The sequence below is a fragment of the Nerophis lumbriciformis genome, linkage group LG05 (genome assembly GCF_033978685.3).
Source record: "Nerophis lumbriciformis linkage group LG05, RoL_Nlum_v2.1, whole genome shotgun sequence".
NCBI lineage: Eukaryota > Metazoa > Chordata > Actinopteri > Syngnathiformes > Syngnathidae > Nerophis > Nerophis lumbriciformis.
Window position 1 is genome coordinate 6,658,921 of NC_084552.2, and position 23,580 is coordinate 6,682,500.

General features: G+C 40.5%; 2 protein-coding genes across 7 annotated transcripts in view; both read right to left on the bottom strand.

Annotated features, from left to right (window-relative positions):
* The window catches only part of LOC133606919 (centrosomal protein of 83 kDa-like), a 60,861-nt gene extending 51,341 nt beyond the window's left edge, over positions 1-9,520 (bottom strand). For 5 of the 6 annotated variants that reach the window (XM_061961355.1, XM_061961353.1, XM_061961354.1 and 2 more), the window contains exon 1: positions 2,323-2,495. In XM_061961355.1, coding sequence (XP_061817339.1) covers positions 2,323-2,495 — 173 coding nt within the window. Of the gene's footprint in view, positions 1-2,322; positions 2,496-9,408 lie in introns of those variants that run through there. The other variant, XM_061961357.1, reaches the window with a different exon arrangement.
* Positions 2,366-23,580, bottom strand: part of LOC133606920 (centrosomal protein of 83 kDa-like) — a 50,849-nt gene continuing 29,634 nt past the window's right edge. Inside the window, exons 7-16 of the mRNA XM_061961361.2 lie at positions 21,960-22,074; positions 21,749-21,893; positions 21,528-21,677; positions 21,309-21,384; positions 21,111-21,241; positions 20,952-21,048; positions 20,050-20,153; positions 16,916-17,066; positions 9,929-10,074; positions 2,366-2,504 (exon numbers count right to left, since the gene is read on the bottom strand). Coding sequence (XP_061817345.2) covers positions 9,940-10,074; positions 16,916-17,066; positions 20,050-20,153; positions 20,952-21,048; positions 21,111-21,241; positions 21,309-21,384; positions 21,528-21,677; positions 21,749-21,893; positions 21,960-22,074 — 1,104 coding nt within the window. The 3' untranslated portion in view covers positions 2,366-2,504; positions 9,929-9,939. The remainder of the gene's footprint in view (positions 2,505-9,928; positions 10,075-16,915; positions 17,067-20,049; positions 20,154-20,951; positions 21,049-21,110; positions 21,242-21,308; positions 21,385-21,527; positions 21,678-21,748; positions 21,894-21,959; positions 22,075-23,580) is intronic.

Here is a 23,580-nt window from a genome sequence, read left to right on the forward strand (position 1 = left end):
GTTTGTGATTGCACATTTGCGTACATTTTGGGAGTGAACAGAGTTGTTAGAACGCTGGTTTTTAATATATTATTAAAGTTTGACTGACCTATCTGACTGTTTTTTTGACATTCCCTTTAGCGCAGCGTAGGCGCGGCTTATAGTCCGGGGCGGCTTATTGGTGGACAAAATTATGAAATATGTAATTCATAGAAGGTGCGGCTAATAATCCGGTGCGCCTTATAGTGCGGAAAATACGGTAACTAGTCGGTCACTACATCTGTAAGTGCAAGTTAAAACTCTACTATGCAAAGCCAAAGCCATTTATCAACAACACCCAGAAACGCTTTGCTGGGCCCGAGCTCATCTAAGATGGACTGATGCAAAGTGGAAAAGTGTTCTGTGGTCTGACGAGTCCACATTTCAAATTGTTTTTGGAAACTGTGGCTATCGTGTTCATCTGGGACAAAAGAGGAAAAGAACCATCCGGACTGTTCTAGGGTGAAAGTGTAAAAGGCAGCATGTGTGATGGTATGGGGGTGTATTAGTGACCAAGACATGGGTAACTTACACATCCGTGAAGGCACCATTAATGCTGAAAGGTACATACAGCTTTTGGAGCAACATATGTAAGCAACGTTATCATGGACGCCCCTGCTTATTTCAGCAAGACAATGCCAAGCCACGTGTTACAACAGTAAAAAAGTGTGGGTACTAGACTGGCCTGCCTGTAGTCCAGACATGTGTGAAGGCTAAAATATGAGAAGGGAGACTGTTGAACAACTTAAGCTGTACATCAAGCAAGAATGGGAAAGATTTCCACTTCAAAAATGTGTCTCCTCAGTTCCCAAACCTTTACTGAGTGTTGTTAAAAGGAAAGGCCATGTAACACACTGGTAAAAATGCCTTTTTTGCAATGTGTTGCTGCCATTCAATTCTAAGTTCATGATTATTTGCAAAAAATAACAAAGTTTCTCAGTGTGAACATGAAATATCTTGTCTTTGCAGTCTATTCAATTGAATATACGTTGAAAAGGATTTGTTGTATTCTCTTTTTATTTACCATTTACACAACTTCACTGCTTTTGTACTCTACCTGGTGTTTACACCTGAACTACTTTACCACATGCAGGGGCATTTGTTATTAAAATGTCTGGCAAACAATAGCTCTCCTTCACCTGACACTACTATAATAGTACCTGTATACCACTATAATAGTACCTGTACACCACTATAACAGTACCTGTGTACCTGTATACCACTATAATAGTACCTGTATACCACTATAATAGTACCTGTATACCACTATAACAGTACCTGTGTACCTGTATACCACTATAACAGTACCTGTGTACCTGTATACCACTATAATAGTACCTGTATACCACTATAATAGTACCTGTATACCACTATAACAGTACCTGTGTACCTGTACACCACTATAACAGTACCTGTGTACCTGTATACCACTATAATAGTACCTGTATACCACTATAATAGTACCTGTATACCACTATAACAGTACCTGTGTACCTCTATACCACTATAACAGTACCTGTGTACCTGTATACCACTATAATAGTACCTGTATACCTGTATACCACTATAATAGTACCTGTATACCACTATAATAGTACCTGTATACCACTATAACAGTACCTGTGTACCTGTATACCACTATAACAGTACCTGTGTACCTGTATACCACTATAATAGTACCTGTATACCTGTATACCACTATAATAGTACCTGTATACCACTATAATAGTACCTGTACACCACTATAACAGTACCTGTGTACCTGTATACCACTATAATAGTACCTGTATACCACTATAATAATACCTGTATACCACTATAACAGTACCTGTGTACCTGTATACCACTATAACAGTACCTGTGTACCTGTATACCACTATAATAGTACCTGTATACCACTATAATAGTACCTGTATACCACTATAACAGTACCTGTGTACCTGTACACCACTATAACAGTACCTGTGTACCTGTATACCACTATAATAGTACCTGTATACCACTATAATAGTACCTGTATACCACTATAACAGTACCTGTGTACCTGTATACCACTATAACAGTACCTGTGTACCTGTATACCACTATAATAGTACCTGTATACCTGTATACCACTATAATAGTACCTGTATACCACTATAATAGTACCTGTATACCACTATAACAGTACCTGTGTACCTGTATACCACTATAACAGTACCTGTGTACCTGTATACCACTATAATAGTACCTGTATACCTGTATACCACTATAATAGTACCTGTATACCACTATAATAGTACCTGTATACCACTATAATAGTACCTGCTGTGTTCAGCCTTGAGTGTTTCGTAGTTGCGCCGATGCAGTTCACACTTGGTCCTCTCATCAATGAGCATCTTCTGAAGCTCCATCTCCGTCCCGCCTGACAATCCCAGCAGTCCCAGCTCCAGGTGTGCCCCGAGGGGAGAAGACTGCGGGAAGGTGGAGGAAGTCATTTCACCTTTCTGAGAGAAGCCAAGAGAGGATGAAGTTATCCTCGGTGAAGCCAGCTGGAAGCAGCCAGAGATTGTCACCACAACCTCACTAATAATACAACGGACCCTCCAGTCCACTTAGAGTCATGTCTGAAGAGGGCCTGCCTTTGTTGTCAGTCTCCATGGTAGCTATAAGAGTCAAGCTATTATTTGATACAATCACAGCCTCTTGGCTGTCAGGACCAGCTTGTTAATCAGCCTCAAGTGATTAGTCAGCTCCCTTCCTTGGCTGCAAGGTCTGTTGTGGATACGTGGACATGAAGGAAGTGATTACAGCCACCCTAACATGTCACCATGCTCCTCCAGTAAGTCTGTTGTGGATACGTGGACATGAAGGGTCTGCAGGAAGTGATTACAGCCACCCTAACAAACATGTCACCATGCTCTATTGGAAGTTGCATTGTAGAATATGAGCATGTGTGTTGCAGACAGTAAACTTTAGGAGCAGTGATTCTGTGTTGAAGTAGTATGTGAGCAGAGGTGGGTAGTAACGCGCTACATTTACTCCGTTACATCTACTTGAGTAACTTTTGGGATAAATTGTACTTCTAAGAGTAGTTTTAATGCAACATACTTTTACTTTTACTTGAGTATATTTATAGAGAAGAAACACTACTTTTACTCCGCTACTTTTATCTACATTCAGCTACTAATTTTTATCGATCTGTTAATGCACGCTTTGTTTGTTTTGGTCTGTCAGACAGACCTTCATAGTGCCTGCGTTTCAACAAATACAGTCACTGGTGACGTTCACTCCGTTCCACCAATCAGATGCAGTCACTGGTGACGTTGGACCAATCAAACGGAGCCAGGGGTCACATGACCTGACTTAAACAAATTGAAAAACGTATTCGGGTGTTACCATTTAGTGGTCAGTCGTACGGAATATGTACTGTACTGTGCAATCTACTAATAAAAGTTCCAATCAATCAATCAAAAGTGTGAAGGAAAAAAGACCCTTTTTTATTTTAACCGTACATCCCGTCAAAAGCCTAAAGACTGACTGCACAGTTCCTGTCTTCACAATAAAAGTGCCGCTCCATCGCGCCTGTGCTTTCAAAATAAGAGTCTCCGAAAGCCAGTGCAAACAAGCTAGCAAGCTGCGGAGTTTGCTGCCAATGTATTTCTTGTGAAGTGTATAAAAACGAATATGGAAGCTGGACAAATAAGAAGCCAAAAACCAACCACTTTCATGTGGTATTAGACAGAAAGGAGGAACTTTTTTTCTCCTCCATTTGAAAACGTGGACGTTATCATCACTACTGTCTGATTACAATCAATGCAAGTCATCAGAATCAGGTAATACACCAACTTATATTCTTGTTTTCATGAAAGAAAGGAATATATATGTGTTAAACATGCATGTATATTCATTAAAACACCTTTAACATGTAAACAAAAACGGCAAAATAAATAAATATAAATTATATACTGTATATATCAATGTATGTATACATATATATATGTGTGTGTGTGTATATATATATATATATATATATATATATATATATATATATATATATATATGTGTGTGTATATGTTACTCATCAGTTACTCAGTACTTGAGTAGTTTTTTCACAACATACTTTTTACTTTTACTCAAGTAAATATTTGGGTGACTACTCCTTACTTTTACTTGAGTAATAAATCTCTAAAGTAACAGTACTCTTACTTGAGTACAATTTCTGGCTACTCTACCCACCTCTGTATGTGAGTATTGACTGCTGTCACACAATGTGAGTAGCGCTGTCATCAGAGTTCAACTGCAACAGCCTTGTTTTCATCACCACTACAACATATTTGATCCACAATATCCACATTCATAAATCAAACCAGTACTGGCGCCACAAAGCTCTGACAACATTTGGAAAGTTTACACTCCCTTGAAGAACATTTAAGGTGAGTAAAATGTCCAATGCAATCCCTATTATAATATAAGTTATACCTTCCAAATCTCATTGAAATTGATGGATTCCCACACAGATGTTTTTGACCCTACGATTGCCTCGTTGCAGCCATGTTTACTGACATTTTCCCTCAGGTCCAACGCTAATGTCATTAATTTAATCAATTACAAATAAAGCCGTAACTGCCAAACCTTTTTTTCTGTTTCTTTGTTAAGCAACTTTTCCCATTACACCAATATTTTTGATATGGGCTTAATATCAAGAAAGTTATGATTTAACAAAAAGGTCACACCTAAAATCTTGAATGTAAGTAAACAACAATGTATTCAATGCATGAATGTAACTAAACAACAATGTATTTAATGCATGAATGTAACAAAACAACAATGTATTCAATGCATGAATGCAACAAAACAACAATGTATTCAATGCATGAATGTAACTAAACAACAATGTATTCAATGCATGAATGTAACTAAACAACAATGTATTCAATGCATGAATGCAACAAAACAACAATGTATTCAATGCATGAATGTAACAAAACAACTGTGTGCACAATGCATGAATGTAACTAAACAACTGTGTGCACAATGCATGAATGTAACTAAACAACAATGTATTCAATGCATGAATGTAACTAAACAACAATGTATTTAATGCATGAATGTAGCTAAACAGCAATGTATTCAATGCATGAATGTAACTAAACAACAATGTATTCAATGCATGAATGTAACTAAACAACAATGTATTTAATGCATGAATGTAACTAAACAACAACGTATTCAATGCATGAATGTAACTAAACAACAATGTATTCAATGCATGAATGTAAGTAAACAATGTATTCAATGCATGAATGTAACTAAACAACAATGTATTCAATGCATGAATGTAACTAAACAACAATGTATTCAATGCATGAATGTAACTAAACAACAATGTATTCAATGCATGAATGTAACTAAACAACAATGTATTCAATGCATGAATGTAACTAAACAACAATGTATTCAATGCATGAATGCAACTAAACAACAATGTATTCAATGCATGAATGCAACTAAACAACAATGTATTCAATGCATGAATGCAACTAAACAACAATGTATTTAATGCATGAATGTAACTAAACAACAATGTATTCAATGCATGAATGTAACTAAACAACAATGTATTCAATGCATGAATGTAACTAAACAACAATGTATTCAATGCATGAATGTAACAAAACAACTGTGTGCACAATGCATGAATGTAACTAAACAACAATGTATTTAATGCATGAATGTAACTAAACAACAATGTATTTAATGCATGAATGTAACTAAACAACAATGTATTCAACGCATGAATGTAACTAAACAACAATGTATTCAATGCATGAATGTAAGTAAACAACAATGTATTCAATGCATGAATGTAAGTAAACAACAATGTATTCAATACATGAATGTAACTAAACAACAATGTATTCAATGCATGAATGTAACTAAACAACAATGTATTCAATGCATGAATGTAAGTAAACAACAATGTATTCAATGCATGAATGTAACTAAACAACAATGTATTCAATGCATGAATGCAACAAAACAACAATGTATTCAATGCATGAATGTAACTAAACAACAATGTATTTAATGCATGAATGTAGCTAAACAGCAATGTATTTAATGCATGCATACATTCATGCATTGAATACAACAATGTATTCAATGCATGAATGTAACTAAACAACAATGTATTTAATGCATGAATGTAACTAAACAACAATGTATTCAATGCATGAATGTAACTAAACAACAATGTATTCAATGCATGAATGTAAGTAAACAACAATGTATTCAATGCATGAATGTAACTAAACAACAATGTATTCAATGCATGAATGTAACTAAACAACAATGTATTTAATGCATGAATGTAACAAAACAACAATGTATTCAATGCATGAATGTAACTAAACAACAATGTATTCAATGCATGAATGCAACAAAACAACAATGTATTCAATGCATGAATGTAACTAAACAACAATGTATTTAATGCATGAATGTAGCTAAACAGCAATGTATTCAATGCATGAATGCAACAAAACAACAATGTATTCAATGCATGAATGTAACTAAACAACAATGTATTCAATGCATGAATGTAACTAAACAACAATGTATTTAATGCATGAATGTAACAAAACAACAATGTATTCAATGCATGAATGTAACTAAACAACAATGTATTCAATGCATGAATGTAACTAAACAACAATGTATTCAATGCATGAATGTAACTAAACAACAATGTATTCAATGCATGAATGCAACAAAACAACAATGTATTCAATGCATGAATGTAACAAAACAACTGTGTGCACAATGCATGAATGTAACTAAACAACAATGTATTTAATGCATGAATGTAACTAAACAACAATGTATTCAATGCATGAATGCAACTAAACAACAATGTATTTAATGCATGAATGTAGCTAAACAGCAATGTATTGAATGCATGAATGTAACTAAATAACAATGTATTCAATGCATGAATGTAACTAAACAACAATGTATTCAATGCATGAATGTAACAAAACAACTGTGTGCACAATGCATGAATGTAACTAAACAACAATGAATTTAATGCATGAATGCAACAAAACAACAATGTATTCAATGCATGAATGTAACAAAACAACTGTGTGCACAATGCATGAATGTAACTAAACAACAATGTATTTAATGCATGAATGTAACTAAACAACAATGTATTCAATGCATGAATGTAACTAAACAACAATGTATTCAATGCATGAATGTAAGTAAACAACAATGTATTCAATGCATGAATGTAACTAAACAACAATGTATTCAATGCATGAATGTAACTAAACAACAACGTATTCAATGCATGAATGTAACTAAACAACAATGTATTCAATGCATGAATGTAAGTAAACAATGTATTCAATGCATGAATGTAACTAAACAACAATGTATTCAATGCATGAATGCAACAAAACAACAATGTATTCAATGCATGAATGTAACTAAACAACAATGTATTCAATGCATGAATGTAACTAAACAACAATGTATTCAACGCATGAATGTAACTAAACAACAATGTATTCAATGCATGAATGTAACAAAACAACAATGTATTCAATGCATGAATGCAACTAAACAACAATGTATTCAATGCATGAATGTAACTAAACAACAATGTATTCAATGCATGAATGTAACTAAACAACAATGTATTCAATGCATGAATGTAACTAAACAACAATGTATTCAATGCATGAATGTAACTAAACAACAATGTATTCAATGCATGAATGTAACTAAACAACAATGTATTCAATGCATGAATGCAACAAAACAACAATGTATTCAATGCATGAATGTAAGTAAACAACAATGTATTCAATGCATGAATGTAACTAAACAATGTATTCAATGCATGAATGCAACAAAACAACAATGTATTCAATGCATGAATGTAACTAAACAACAATGTATTTAATGCATGAATGTAGCTAAACAGCAATGTATTTAATGCATGAATGTAACTAAACAACAATGTATTCAATGCATGAATGTAACTAAATAACAATGTATTCAATGCATGAATGCAACAAAACAACAATGTATTCAATGCATGAATGTAACTAAACAACAATGTATTCAATGCATGAATGCAACAAAACAACAATGTATTCAATGCATGAATGTAACAAAACAACTGTGTGCACAATGCATGAATGTAACTAAACAACAATGTATTTAATGCATGAATGTAACTAAACAACAATGTATTCAATGCATGAATGCAACAAAACAACAATGTATTCAATGCATGAATGTAACTAAACAACAATGTATTCAATGCATGAATGTAAGTAAACAACAATGTATTTAATGCATGAATGTAACTAAACAACAATGTATTCAATGCATGAATGTAACTAAACAACAATGTATTCAATGCATGAATGTAACTAAACAACAATGTATTTAATGCATGAATGTAACTAAACAACAATGTATTCAATGCATGAATGTAACTAAACAACAATGTATTCAATGCATGAATGTAACTAAACAATGTATTCATTGCATGAATGTAACTAAACAACAATGTATTTAATGCATGAATGTAGCTAAACAGCAATGTATTTAATGCATGAATGTAACTAAACAACAATGTATTCAATGCATGAATGTAACTAAACAACAATGTATTCAATGCATGAATGCAACAAAACAACAATGTATTCAATGCATGAATGTAACAAAACAACTGTGTGCACAATGCATGAATGTAACTAAACAACAATGTATTTAATGCATGAATGTAGCTAAACAGCAATGTATTTAATGCATGAATGTAACTAAACAACAATGTATTCAATGCATGAATGTAACTAAACAACAATGTATTTAATGCATGAATGTAACTAAACAACAATGTATTCAATGCATGAATGTAACTAAACAACAATGTATTCAATGCATGAATGTAACCAAACAATGTATTCAATGCATGAATGCAACAAAACAACAATGTATTCAATGCATGAATGTAAGTAAACAACAATGTATTCAATGCATGAATGTAGTAGCAAATGGATGGATGATGTAACTAAAGAACTGTGTGCACAATTCAAATATGGCGCGCTTGCTCCCGATACTCGAGTGTAGTATTTGAGATACTTTCAGCAATTGCAAGTATCGACAAAGTAGTTGTATCAGACATTTGCCTTTTTACCTTTTAACAGCAACAATACACAAGTTTTAACAGCAACAATACACAAGTTACTTTCTGACCAACACGATTACGGAGTTTAGCATGCTAGTCCCCACGTACTGCTCTACTTCTACTTCTACTTCTAGTTGTAGTGCTAGTGCTAGTTGTAGGCAGTGTTATACACATTGTGTGTAAATCTAATGATGACTTACTGTGTTCTAGTTCCACACATCCTTGTCCTTGAGTGTGTAAATGTTTGCGTGAGTGTGAGTGAGTGTTGTCTACACACTTGCTGGCTGGGAGCTTCAGTCCGCTACTAGCTAGCTAGAACATTGAACTACAAACTGAGGCATCATTGGAACTACAAACTGAGGCATCATGGGAACTACAAACTGAGGCATCATGGGAACTACAAACTGAGGCATCATGGGAACTACAAACTGAGGCATCATGGGAACTACAAACTGAGGCATCATGGGAACTACAAACTGAGGCATCATGGGAAATGGGAAATGTCTTCTTCGTTGAAGATAAAAGACTAGCGCCACCTCTCGCTTCTTGTAAGCAGTGGCAAGAAGTATTTATAAGTGTACATGACTTCCTTCAGCACATTCACTATGGACTGTATTTCATTTTTTATTCTATCAGTATGGACTGTATTTCATGTTTATTTGACCAGAATGGACTGTATTTCATGAGGATTGTTTATTCTATTGAGTCATTGTTACTAACTTGGGGGGCCATCAGCATGGGGGAATGTTTTCCTGCTCCCGAGGCTCCACACATCCCAGTTCTTCCAGCTGCTGCTGCTGGACTTTTTCCAGCGTGTCCACCCTCTGACGTAATAAATCCAGTTCTTTCTGTTCCTCCTCATCTTCCTGAACACACACACACACAACAAAGAACAACTATTGTATTATTATAGCAGTGCAGAGGCCAACACGTCATTTTATGTGGCGTCATTGCATTGCCTTGTAGTGCAGGAAACTTCATATCTTTCAAACTTCATCTAGCATCCAAGCATTGTTGAAATAGCAGCTGTAAAAGCAAGTTAACTAACAAATTGTGCACTGCAAAAATTATTCTGGCGGTAAAAAAAAAAACATGTACCGGTAGCTCAGTCGCCAAAATTCTACCGTAAATAGAACAAAACTTTTATATCGTTTTTCTATTGACAGTAAACACTGTGGTATTGTTTTTCTATTGACAGTAAAAATTGTAGTATTGTTTTTCCATTGACAGTAAACATTGTGGTATTGTCTTTCTATTGACAGTAAACATTGTGGTATTGTTTTTCTATTGACAGTAACAATTGTAGTATTGTTTTTCCATTGACAGTAAACACTGTGGTGTTGTCTTTCTATTGACAGTAAACATTGTGGTATTGTCTTTCTATTGACAGTAAACATTGTGGTATTGTTTTTCCATTGACAGTAAACACTGGTATTGTTTTTCCATTGACAGTAAACATTGTGGTATTGTTTTTCCATTGACAATAAACACTGGTATTGTTTTTCCATTGACAGTAAACATTGTGGTATTGTTTTTCTATTGACAGTAAATATTGTGGTATTGTTTTTCTATTGACAGTAAACACTGTGGTATTGTCTTTCTATTGACAGTAACAATTGTAGTATTGTTTTTCCATTGACAGTAAACACTGTGGTGTTGTCTTTCTATTGACAGTAAACATTGTGGTATTGTTTTTCAATTGACAGTAAACACTGTGGTATTGTTTTTCCATTGACAGTAAACATTGTGGTATTGTTTTTCTATTGACAGTAAATATTGTGGTATTGTTTTTCTATTGACAGTAAACACTGTGGTATTGTCTTTCTATTGACAGTAAACATTGTGGTATTGTTTTTCCATTGACAGTAAACATTGTCGTATTGTTTTTCCATTGACAGTAAACACTGGTATTGTTTTTCCATTGACAGTAAACATTGTGGTATTGTTTTTCCATTGACAGTAAACACTGGTATTGTTTTTCCATTGACATTAAACATTGTGGTATTGTTTTTCCATTGACAGTAAACACTGTGGTGTTGTCTTTCTATTGACAGTAAACATTGTGGTATTGTTTTTCTATTGACAGTAAACACTGTGGTATTGTTTTTCCATTGACAGTAAACATTGTGGTATTGTTTTTCTATTGACAGTAAATATTGTGGTATTGTTTTTCTATTGACAGTAAACACTGTGGTATTGTCTTTCTATTGACAGTAAACATTGTGGTATTGTTTTTCTATTGACAGTAAACATTGTGGTATTGTTTTTCCATTGACAGTAAACATTGTGGTATTGTTTTTCTATTGACAGTAAATATTGTGGTATTGTTTTTCTATTGACAGTAAACACTGTGGTATTGTCTTTCTATTGACAGTAAACATTGTGGTATTGTTTTTCCATTGACAGTAAACATTGTGGTATTGTTTTTCCATTGACAGTAAACACTGGTATTGTTTTTCCATTGACAGTAAACATTGTGGTATTGTTTTTCCATTGACAGTAAACACTGGTATTGTTTTTCCATTGACAGTAAACATTGTGGTATTGTTTTTCCATTGACAGTAAACACTGTGGTGTTGTCTTTCTATTGACAGTAAACATTGTGGTATTGTTTTTCTATTGACAGTAAACACTGTGGTATTGTTTTTCCATTGACAGTAAACATTGTGGTATTGTCTTTCTAGTGACGGTAAACATTGTGGTATTGTTTTTCTATTGACAGTAAACACTGTGGTATTGTCTTTCTATTGACAGTAGACATTGTGGTATTGTTTTTCCATTGACAGTAAACATTGGTATTGTTTTTCCATGTGCCGTTATAACATGCTGTAAAAAAAAAAAAAAAATCATACATTTTAAGGTAAAATTTGGGCAGTTTTTTCTCCCTGTAAAATCTACAGATTTTTTTTACAGTGTATGTAAAAACATGATTAATAAAAAACAATTCCTAGTAAAAGTCCTTCAATATCGGCTTGACTCATGATTCAACATTTTGAAAAATAATATACATATGAAAAAATACAGCATGCTATCATAATGTCGTGCACTGTAAAAATGATTTTTACGCTAAAAAAACTGCCAACATTTTACCATCATTGAAAACAAAACTGTCATATCCTTTTTCCATGTAACAATAACTACTTTACAGTAAAAACTGATACTGTTTTTCCTTTTTCCCTTTATATGCTGTAAAAAAAAAAAACAACATTGTACATTTACGCTAACATTTTGGCAACAGAGCGGTTGAGTTTTTTTTAACTGTAAAATCTTTTTCCCAATGCATGTAAAAGACATATTGTTGTTTCTATACTGTTCACCTTCATCAGAATCAGAATCAGAATCAGCTTTATTGTCATTACGCAAGGTAACGAGATTGAGGCCATTCCATACAGTGCGATGTGTGCATGCTAGAAAAACAATGTGCAAATATATAAAAATATAAAAAATGTAGAAGTGCAATGAATATGGTGTGAAATGAATATATACATGAAAAAAAAACAAAAAAAAAAAACAGGGTGGTTGGTGGAATGGGTTATTGCACCGAAGAGAAGGCAGTTATGAGGGACAATGGGGCAGTCCGTTCAGGATGGTTATGGCCCTGGGGAAGAAGCTGTTCTTTAGCCTGTTTGTTTTGGTTTTAATGCACCTGTAGCGCTTCCCAGAGGGCAGCAGGTGGAACAGGTCAGAGCCAGGGTGGGTGCTGTCCTTGATGATGGCACTGGCTCTGTTGAGGCAGCGGGAGGTGTAGATGTCCGTCAGAGAGGGGAGAGGGCGGCCGATGATCTTCTGAGTCGTCTTGACCACTCTTTGCAGCCTCTCCCTGTCTGCTGCAGTGCAGCTGCCGTACCATACCGTAATACAGTAGGTCAGCAGGCTCTCGATGGACGAGCGGTAGAAGGTCAGCAGCAGGTCAGGCTTCAGGTTGTACTTCCCGAGGACTCTAAGGAAGTGTAGCCGCTGCTGAGCCTTCTTGATGATTGATGTGGTGTTGACTGTCCAGGAGAAGTCATTAGAGATGTGGACTCCAAGGTACCTGAAGGTGTGGACCCTCTCTACACGCTCGCCGTTGATGTAGAGGGGGGCAGGGTCGGTGCTGCTCCTCCTGAAGTCGACGATGATCTCTCTGGTCTTGCTGGTGTTGAGAGCGAGGTTGTTCTCCGAAGACCAGGCCGTCAGCTTCAGGACCTCCTCTCTGTAGGCAGCCTCGTCACCCCTGGAGATGAGCCCGACCACTGTGGTATCGTCGGCGAACTTGACGGTAAGGTTGTCACTGTGGGCCGGACTGCAGTCATGGGTGTAAAGGCAGTAGAGGAGGGGGCTCAGCACACAGCCCTGTGGGGAGCCGATGCTCAGCGTGCGGGAGGATGAGAGGTGCGGGCCAAGTCTCACATTCTGGGGTCGGTCCGTTAGGAAGTCCCTTATCCAGGCGTTTGTGAGAGGGGGGAGGCCAAGAGTGTCCAGTTTATTGCAGAGTCTGTCCGGGATTATTGTATTGAAGGCAGAGCTATAGTCCACAGAGAGCATCCGGACGTAGCTCTGCTGCTGCTCCAGGTGGTTCAGAGCAGAGTGGAGAGCAACAGCGATGGCGTCCTCTGTGGACCTGTTCGCCCGGTATGCGAACTGGTGGGGGTCAAAGTCTGGAGGGATATGGTCCTTGATGTGCTGGAGAACAAGTCGCTCGAAGCACTTCATGATTATCGGAGTGAGGGCCACTGGTCAGTAATCATTCAGGCTGGTGATGGGAGACTTCTTCGGCACCGGGATTATTGTAGATGACTTCAGGCAGGATGGGATGACTGCCTGAGCCAGGGAGAGGTTGAAGATCCTGGTGAGGGGGGGAGCGAGCTGGTGGGCGCACGTCCTGAGCACCTTTCCAGGTACTCCGTCTGGTCCGGTAGCCTTCCTGGGGTTCACAGCCAGGAGCACTCGTCTGACACTGTGCTCCTGTACAGTGAGTGGAGTGGCGCCGGAGCCCGGTGGGGGCGGGGGCAGGGCTGGAGCAGATGAGTGTCGCTGGGGGGTTTCGAAACGGGCAAAGAAACAGTTAAGCTCCTCTGCCAGTGTCGCACTCTGATCCGCAGTTGTCATATTGCAGCCTCTGAAGTTCGTGATGTCATGAATGCCCCGCCACACCTCCCGTGAGTTTTTGCTGGACAGATGGGACTCTATGCACCTCCTGTGGTCCGCCTTTGCTTTTTTAATCCCTCTCTTCAGGTCGGCTCTAGCAACACTGTACAGTGCCCTGTCCCCTGACCTGAAGGCTGCGTCGCGGGCCCTGAGGAGTGTGCGGACCTGGCTGGTCATCCAGGGTTTCTTGTTGGGGTAAACCCGGATGTTTTTTTCCACAGTCACATTCCCGATGCAGAACTTTATGTAGTCCAGCACCGTTCCTGTGGCTGTCTCCAGCTCCTGTTGTTGGAAGAGGTCCCAGTCTGTGTGTTGGAAGCAGTCCTGAAGTTTGGGGAGTGCATCGTCAGGCCAGGTCATAACAGTCTTTGTGATAGGCCTGGCCTGGCGTCTGATGGGGGTGTAGGTAGGAGAGAGCAGGAGGGAAAGATGGTCTGACTGTCCAAGCTGGGGGAGGGGTGTAGCTCTGTACGCGTGCTTTATGTTGGTATACACGTGGTCCAGGGTGTTCTTGCCCCTTGTAGAACACTTCACGTGCTGGTAGAACTTAGGGAGTACAGTCTTCAGATTGGCCTTATTAAAATCCCCTGCTATGATATGAACACCGTCGGGGTGGGCCCGCTGCTGTTCGTTGACGGTGTTCAGCAGAAGAGAGAGCGCTGTGTTTACTTTGGCGTCCGGTGGAATATACACAGCCGTGATGATAACAACAGACAGCTCTCTCGGGAGAAAAAAAGGCCGACATCTAACAGACATGTACTCCACGTCCGGGCAACAGTGCTGTTCAGTGATTGTCCCGTTGTTGCACCAGTTCTCATGCACGTAGATACAGAGCCCCCCTCCTCTGCTCTTACCGGAGTCTTTAGTTCTGTCCCGGCGGAGCAGAGTGCGTCCGGCTAGCTGCATGCTAGCATCGGGTATTTCCGGGTGAAGCCAGGTTTCGGTGATAATCATAGCACAACAGTCCCGAACATAGCGGTTTCCAGCAAGTTGTAACTCCAGGTCGTCCATCTTCTGTACAAGGGATCTGGCATTAGAGAGGAACAGGCTCGGTAGAGGTGGCTTGTGGGGTTGTTTCCTAAGCCTGAGCAAGACGCCGGACCTGCGGCCACGCTTCCGCTTCCTCTCCCTCCTCCGTCTGCGCCGTCTCCCAGACCCGACAACAAACCACGGAGAGCCCTGTGCTCTCGCTATGTCATCTGGGATGTTGTGCTCGTGGTGAAAGTCGCTCGAAACAGATATCTGGTGCGAGTTACCGATATCCAAGAGTGACTGGCGGGTGTACCGGGTGTTTGCAGTACAGGCGGTGCACAAAAGGAAAAAAAACATGAAGAAAAGTAGGAAGAAAGAGCACTGAAATGGAGAGCCGTAAGCCGCTGCGTCTGTGCGCGCCGCCATCTTGGATTTTATTTTATTTATTTATTTTTTTGTGGCCCCAATGAACTCATGTGGCCCCAATGAACTCATCAATGAACTCATGCGGCCCCAATGAACTCATGTGGCCCCAATGAACTCATCAATTAACTTATGTGGCCCCAATGAACTCATGTGGCCCCAATGAACTCATCAATGAACTTATGTGGCCCCAATGAACTCATGCGGCCCCAATGAACTCATGCGGCCCCAATGAACTCATGTGGCCTCAATGAACTCATCAATGAACTCATGTGGCCCCAATGAACTCATCAATGAACTCATCAATGAACTCATCAATGAACTCATGCGGCCCCAATGAACTCATGCGGCCCCAATGAACTCATGCGGCCCCAATGAACTCATGCGGCCCCAATGAACTCATGTGGCCCCAATGAACTCATGCGGCCCCAATGAACTCATGTGGCCTCAATGAACTCATCAATGAACTCATGTGGCCCCAATGAACTCATCAATGAACTCATCAATGAACTCATGCGGCCCCAATGAACTCATGTGGCCTCAATGAACTCATCAATGAACTCATGTGGCCCCAATGAACTCATCAATGAACTCATCAATGAACTCATGCGGCTCCAATGAACTCATGCGGACCCAATGAACTCATGTGGCCCCAATGAACTCATGCGGCCCCAATGAACTCATGTGGCCCCAATGAACTCATGCGGCCCCAATGAACTCATGCGGCCCCAATGAACTCATGCGGCCCCAATGAACTTATGTGGCCCCAATGAACTCATCAATGAACTCATCAATGAACTCATGCGGCCCCAATGAACTCATGTGGCCCCAATGAACTCATGCGGCCCCAATGAACTCATGTGGCCCCAATGAACTCATGCGGCCCCAATGAACTTATCAATGAACTCATGCGGCCCCAATGAACTCATGCGGCCCCAATGAACTTATCAATGAACTCATGCGGCCCCAATGAACTCATCAATGAACTCATGCGGCCCCAATGAACTCATGCGGCCCCAATGAACTCATCAATGAACTCATGTGGCCCCAATGAACTCATGTGGCCCCAATGAACTCATGCGGCCCCAATGAACTCATGCGGCCCCAATGAACTCATGCGGCCCCAATGAACTCATGTGGCCCCAATGAACAGGAGTGGTAGAAGATCCAGTTGGCAGTGCCTACTTGTTTGCTGGGTAACATTCTGTCAGGCCCGGGGAAAAAGGTGGGCCGGTACGTGGAGATGATCTGGGCAGGACCGCCACTGAAAAAGTCATGGTTGGTCATCAGCAGGCGGCGAAACTCGCTGTGCTTTTGTTGATAGTCGTGCAACTTCCTGTGGCAGGAATAAGATGATGACAAATAGTGAATTATGAACTTGGATTAATCAGGATTCATCACTGGCTCACAGTACTTTTAAGGAGAATGTCAAAATGTCATACAGGAACATTTTTGGAATGTGTTTCTTGAATGCAGGTCATTTTTTTTCATAAGTCCCATCCGAGTGACTTTTGAAGTGGAATTTGCACTGAAGTAATCAATTAACTGATCACAAGCTTTCAGGAGCACTGAAGTAATCAATTAACTGATCACAAGCTTTCAGGAGCACTGAAGTAATCAATTAACTGATCACAAGCTTTCAGGAGCACTGAAGTAATCAATTAACACAAGCTTTCAGGAGCACTGAAGTAATCAATTAACTGATCACAAGCTTTCAGGAGCACTGAAGTAATCAATTAACTGATCACAGGAGCACGTAGGGTCAATCAAAACAACATCTGCATGATTGATGCAATATTTCTCATTTTTTCTTTTCTTCCCCCCTTTGGGAAGAAGAATATTCCGGGCCCCCTCACGACTATAAATAGTATCATTTGTCTATAGAACTGTTCTAAGTACACCTCTGCAAAACATTGTATCATTAACAAAAGAAATGAACTTACAACAAGAAATAACTTGATTAGTATAACTTTTGAGTCCGTAACAAAAAAGATTTGAAGTGTCTGAAATTCCAAAAAATATATATTAGTGCTGTCAAATGATTCATTGATTAGTCAGATTAATCACTTTTTTTTTAACTTGGATTAATGGTGATTAATCACAGATTATTACTCGCTTGCATTCTTCAAATTAATTGACAAAAGAGCCCAATATTTGTACACACTGTCAGTATTATCAGCAGTTTATATTTGTACACACTGTCAGTATTATCAGCAGTTTATTCATGCTTTCTCTGTCAGGAACCCGCAAATATTGTGAAAAGGAAAATATTGCCTTGGTCTGCTTTTTACAACTTCATGTCTCTGGGTGTATTACAACTTCATGTCTCTGGGTGTATTACAACTTCATGTCTCTCTTTAAGAAGGGGAACCGGAGGGTGTGTTCTAACTATCGTGGGATCACGATCCTCAGCCTTCCCGGTAAGGTCTATTCAGGTGTACTGGAGAGAAGGCTACGCCGGATAGTCGAACCTCGGATTCAGGAGGAACAGTGTGGTTTTCGTCCTGGTCGTGGAACTGTGGACCAGCTCTATACTCTCGGCAGGGTCCTTGAGGGTGCATGGGAGTTTGCCCAACCAGTCTACATGTGTTTTGTGGACTTGGAGAAGGCATTCGACCGTGTCCCTCGGGAAGTCCTGTGGGGAGTGCTCAGAGAGTATGGGGTATCGGACTGTCTGATTTTGGCGGTCCGCTCCCTGTATGATCAGTGTCAGAGCTTGGTCCGCATTGCCGGCAGTAAGTCGGACACGTTTCCAGTGAGGGTTGGACGCCGTCAAGGCTGCCCTTTGTCACCCATTCTGTTCTGAACTTTTATGGACAGAATTTCTAGGCGCAGTCAAGGCGTTGAGGGGATCTGGTTTGGTGGCTACAGGATTAGGTCTCTGCTTTTTGCAGATGATGTGGTCCTGATGGCTTCATCTGGCCAGGATCTCCAGCTCTCGCTGGATCGGTTCGCAGCCGAGTGTGAAGCGACTGGGATGAGAATCAGCACCTCCAAGTCCGAGTCCATGGTTCTCGCCCGGAAAAGGGTGGAATGCCATCTTCGGGTTGGGGAGGAGACCCTGCCCCAAGTGGAGGAGTTCAAGTACCTCGGAGTCTTGTTCACGAGTGAGGGAAGAGTGGATCGTGAGATCGACAGGCGGATCGGTGCGGCGTCTTCAGTAATGCGGACGCTGTATCGATCCGTTGTGGTGAAGAAGGAGCTGAGCCGGAAGGCAAAGCTCTCAATTTACCGGTCGATCTACGTTCCCATCCTCACCTATGGTCATGAGCTTTGGGTTATGACCGAAAGGACAAGATCACGGGTACAAGCGGCCGAAATGAGTTTCCTCCGCCGGGTGGCAGGGCTCTCCCTTAGAGATAGGGTGAGAAGCTCTGTCATCCGGGGGGAGCTCAAAGTAAAGCCGCTGCTCCTCCACATCGAGAGGAGCCAGATGAGGTGGTTCGGGCATCTGGTCAGGATGCCACCCGATCGCCTCCCTCGGGAGGTGTTTAGGGCACGTCCGACCGGTAGGAGGCCACGGGGAAGACCCAGGACACGTTGGGAAGACTATGTCTCCCGGCTGGCCTGGGAACGCCTAAGGATCCCCCGGGAGGAGCTGGACGAGGTGGCTGGGGAGAGGGAAGTCTGGGCTTCCCTGCTTAGGCTGCTGCCCCCGCGACCCGACCTCGGATAAGCGGACAAAGATGGATGGATGGATGGGTCTCTGGATGTATTACAACTTCATGTCTCTGGGTGTATTACAACTTCATGTCTCTGGGTGTATTACAACTTCATGTCTCTGGGTGTATTACAACTTCATGACATTAGAGTATGAGCTTGCTCTTCTTTAGGAAAAGATAAGAAGTCTCCTATTGTTGTCAGAAATGTTAGCGTCATGTTGATGTGAGTTGAGTCAGGTGACATAACCGCTAACCTCCGAGTGTTGTGTAGCGGCCACACTAGTGGAACTTGTTTTTTCTGAGGGAAACAAAATCCAGGACGAAAAGGAACAATGAGGTAATGACTGACAAAACCTGGATTTGCTGTTAAATACGGCAAGTATGAATCAATTTTATTTTGGGAGAAAAACGAATATTAGGACTTCAACTGCTACTTGTTTTTTTAATGACAAATATCTCACAGTATAACATTGATGTTAATGGTACAAAAGATCATGATTTGAAGTCATTTCATTCCTTCATTTAGGATTTAAAAAAAGGTTGATTTTAACTTCCGGAATTCTTTGAATACTAAGTCATTAAATGACATGAATTCATGAATTGTATTTGAAATGAAAATGTGACATGAAAGGATTGATAATAAAAAATCTGACTTACTTATTGGCTGAAGTACTTTCCTGAGTCAGTTCATCTACTTGGGCACTCAGTCCGAAGATGGTGTTCTGCAGACCCGTCTCTTTCTTCTCCACCTGGACTCTTCGCTACACAGGAGACAACACTGACAGTGAGTCAAAGAAACATACAAGCATCATGTGGTTCCTTACAACAACACTGACCGTGAGTCAAAGAAACATACAAGCATCATGTGGTTCCTTACAACAACACTGACAGTGAGTCAAAGAAACATACAAGCATCATGTGGTTCCTTACAACAACACTGACCGTGAGTCAAAGAAACATACAAGCATCATGTGGTTCCTTACAACAACACTGACAGTGAGTCAAAGAAACATACAAGCATCATGTGGTTCCTTACAACAACACTGACCATGAGTCAAAGAAACATACAAGCATCATGTGGTTCCTTACAACAACACTGACCATGAGTCAAAGAAACATACAAGCATCATGTGGTTCCTTACAACAACACTGACAGTGAGTCAAAGAAACATACAAGCATCATGTGGTTCCTTACAACACTGACAGTGAGTCAAAGAAACATACAAGCATCATGTGGTTCCTTACAACAACACTGACAGTGAGTCAAAGAAACATACAAGCATCATGTGGTTCCTTACAACACTGACAGTGAGTCAAAGAAACATACAAGCATCATGTGGTTCCTTACAACAACACTGACAGTGAGTCAAAGAAACATACAAGCATCATGTGGTTCCTTACAACAACACTGACCGTGAGTCAAAGAAACATACAAGCATCATGTGGTTCCTTACAACAACACTGACCATGAGTCAAAGAAACATACAAGCATCATGTGGTTCCTTACAACAACACTGACCGTGAGTCAAAGAAACATACAAGCATAATTGGTTCCCTACCTTCTTTTCGGCTGCTGCCAACTTCAGGACTTTGTCTTTGAGCTGAGAGATGCTCTCCTCCAGCTTGGCCTCTCGTGCCCGACTGTCCTCCACCAACCTGGAGGTGGAGCAAGTAGAGAAAAGCCTAATGGACTTTTTAGAATAAAAGATGGTTGGTACCTCTCTCCCTCTCGACGGATGTTCTCCTCCCTTATCTCCTCCAGTTTTTCCTTCAGACGTTGGTTTGCTTGCAGCAGCTCCGCTTCAGACTTGGACAAAGTCCCCAGGTGGGCACACAGTTCTTGGTTTTTCTGTGCCAGACATAGACACATTGCTGCACAACTAGAGAGGAGTGGATGGCGGGGGGGGGGTTCTCACCTGCTGCAGGTGCACTGCCTCTGCTCTCTGTCTCTCCAGCTCCTCCAGCTGAGAGCTCTGCTGGTTGAATCGTAGTCTGACGATCATCAAGTTCATTGCAACATGTTTCATGCATGGAAAGTGTGGATGACAAGAAAAGGAACTGACTTCATGGATCATCAAGTTCATTGCAACATGTTTCATGCATGGAAAGTGTGGATGATAAGAAAAGGAACTGACTTCAGGGAGAGGATCTCTTTGCGTGCAGACTCTTCACTTTTCTGGACAATCCAGAGTTGCTTCTCCCATTCCTCCTTTTGGGATTGCACTTTGGAGTCCTGCAGAATGATCTGCTGTTTACACTGTGCAAGATGTTGGTCTAACTCCAGCCTATGGAACAATTCAAGTGCAGACATTCTTATAGTCATTATGACCTCAGAGATGTTCTTCCACTTCCTCACTTTTCCTCGTGCAAGATGGTTGTCTTGTAGAGTTCCTCGTCACAGACAGCTTTCACCTTCTTCACCATCTCCATTTCTTTCTCCACAAAAAGTGCATTGTTTTTTTCCAGCATGTCCTTCAGCACCTCCACCTCCGTCTGCACACCTGGCAACACACCAGCCTTGAACAACACTGGAGCTCTGGAGGCTGTCAATAGAGAAAGGTGCGTACTCTCCATCTTGCACTTCAGCGTGTCTCTCTCCCTCTCCACCTCCCCCTTTGAGCGAGTCAGATCCAGTTTGACGCCGTCCACAGCAGTCTTGTGGGAGAGCTTCAGGCTCTCAATCTGACAACATGAACAAGCAGGCTCTTACTTAAGACTTGGACTTCCTTTTTATTGTCATTCAAATTTGAACTTCAAAGTACAGATAAGAAGGCCAAGACAACAGCCAGGTGTACGTGGACATCATTCATGTCATCTGATCATCCCTGGGATTACAATCTTCCTGCATGTGTACATAGACACTGAAACAAATCATCCCATTATGACCTGCATTTTCATGCATCCCAATTTCAATCACAAGGTTCGAATTTGCCCGCCGCAAGTGCCCCGAACGCCATATATATATATATATATACATATACATATACATATACAGGTAAAAGCCAGTAAATTAGAATATTTTGAAAAACTTGATTTATTTCAGTAATTGCATTCAAAAGGTGTAACTTGTACATTATATTTATTCATTGCACACAGACTGATGCATTCAAATGTTTATTTCATTTAATTTTGATGATTTGAAGTGGCAACAAATGAAAATCCAAAATTCCGTGTGTCACAAAATTAGAATATTACTTAAGGCTAATACAAAAAAGGGATTTTTAGAAATGTTGGCCAACTGAAAAGTATGAAAATGAAAAATATGAGCATGTACAATACTCGATACTTGGTTGGAGCTCCTTTTGCCTCAATTACTGCGTTAATGCGGCGTGGCATGGAGTCGATGAGTTTCTGGCACTGCTCAGGTGTTATGAGAGCCCAGGTTGCTCTGATAGTGGCCTTCAACTCTTCTGCGTTTTTGGGTCTGGCATTCTGCATCTTCCTTTTCACAATACCCCACAGATTTTCTATGGGGCTAAGGTCAGGGGAGTTGGCGGGCCAATTTAGAACAGAAATACCATGGTCCGTAAACCAGGCACGGGTAGATTTTGCGCTGTGTGCAGGCGCCAAGTCCTGTTGGAACTTGAAATCTCCATCTCCATAGAGCAGGTCAGCAGCAGGAAGCATGAAGTGCTCTAAAACTTGCTGGTAGACGGCTGCGTTGACCCTGGATCTCAGGAAACAGAGTGGACCGACACCAGCAGATGACATGGCACCCCAAACCATCACTGATGGTGGAAACTTTACACTAGACTTCAGGCAACGTGGATCCTGTGCCTCTCCTGTCTTCCTCCAGACTCTGGGACCTCAATTTCCAAAGGAAATGCAAAATTTGCATGGTTGGGTGATGGTTTGGGGTGCCATGTCATCTGCTGGTGTCGGTCCACTCTGTTTCCTGAGATCCAGCGTCAACGCAGCCGTCTACCAGCAAGTTTTAGAGCACTTCATGCTTCCTGCTGCTGACCTGCTCTATGGAGATGGAGATTTCAAGTTCCAACAGGACTTGGCGCCTGCACACAGCGCAAAATCTACCCGTGCCTGGTTTACGGACCATGGTATTTCTGTTCTAAATTGGCCCGCCAACTCCCCTGACCTTAGCCCCATAGAAAATCTGTGGGGTATTGTGAAAAGGAAGATGCAGAATGACAGACCCAAAAACGCAGAAGAGTTGAAGGCCACTATCAGAGC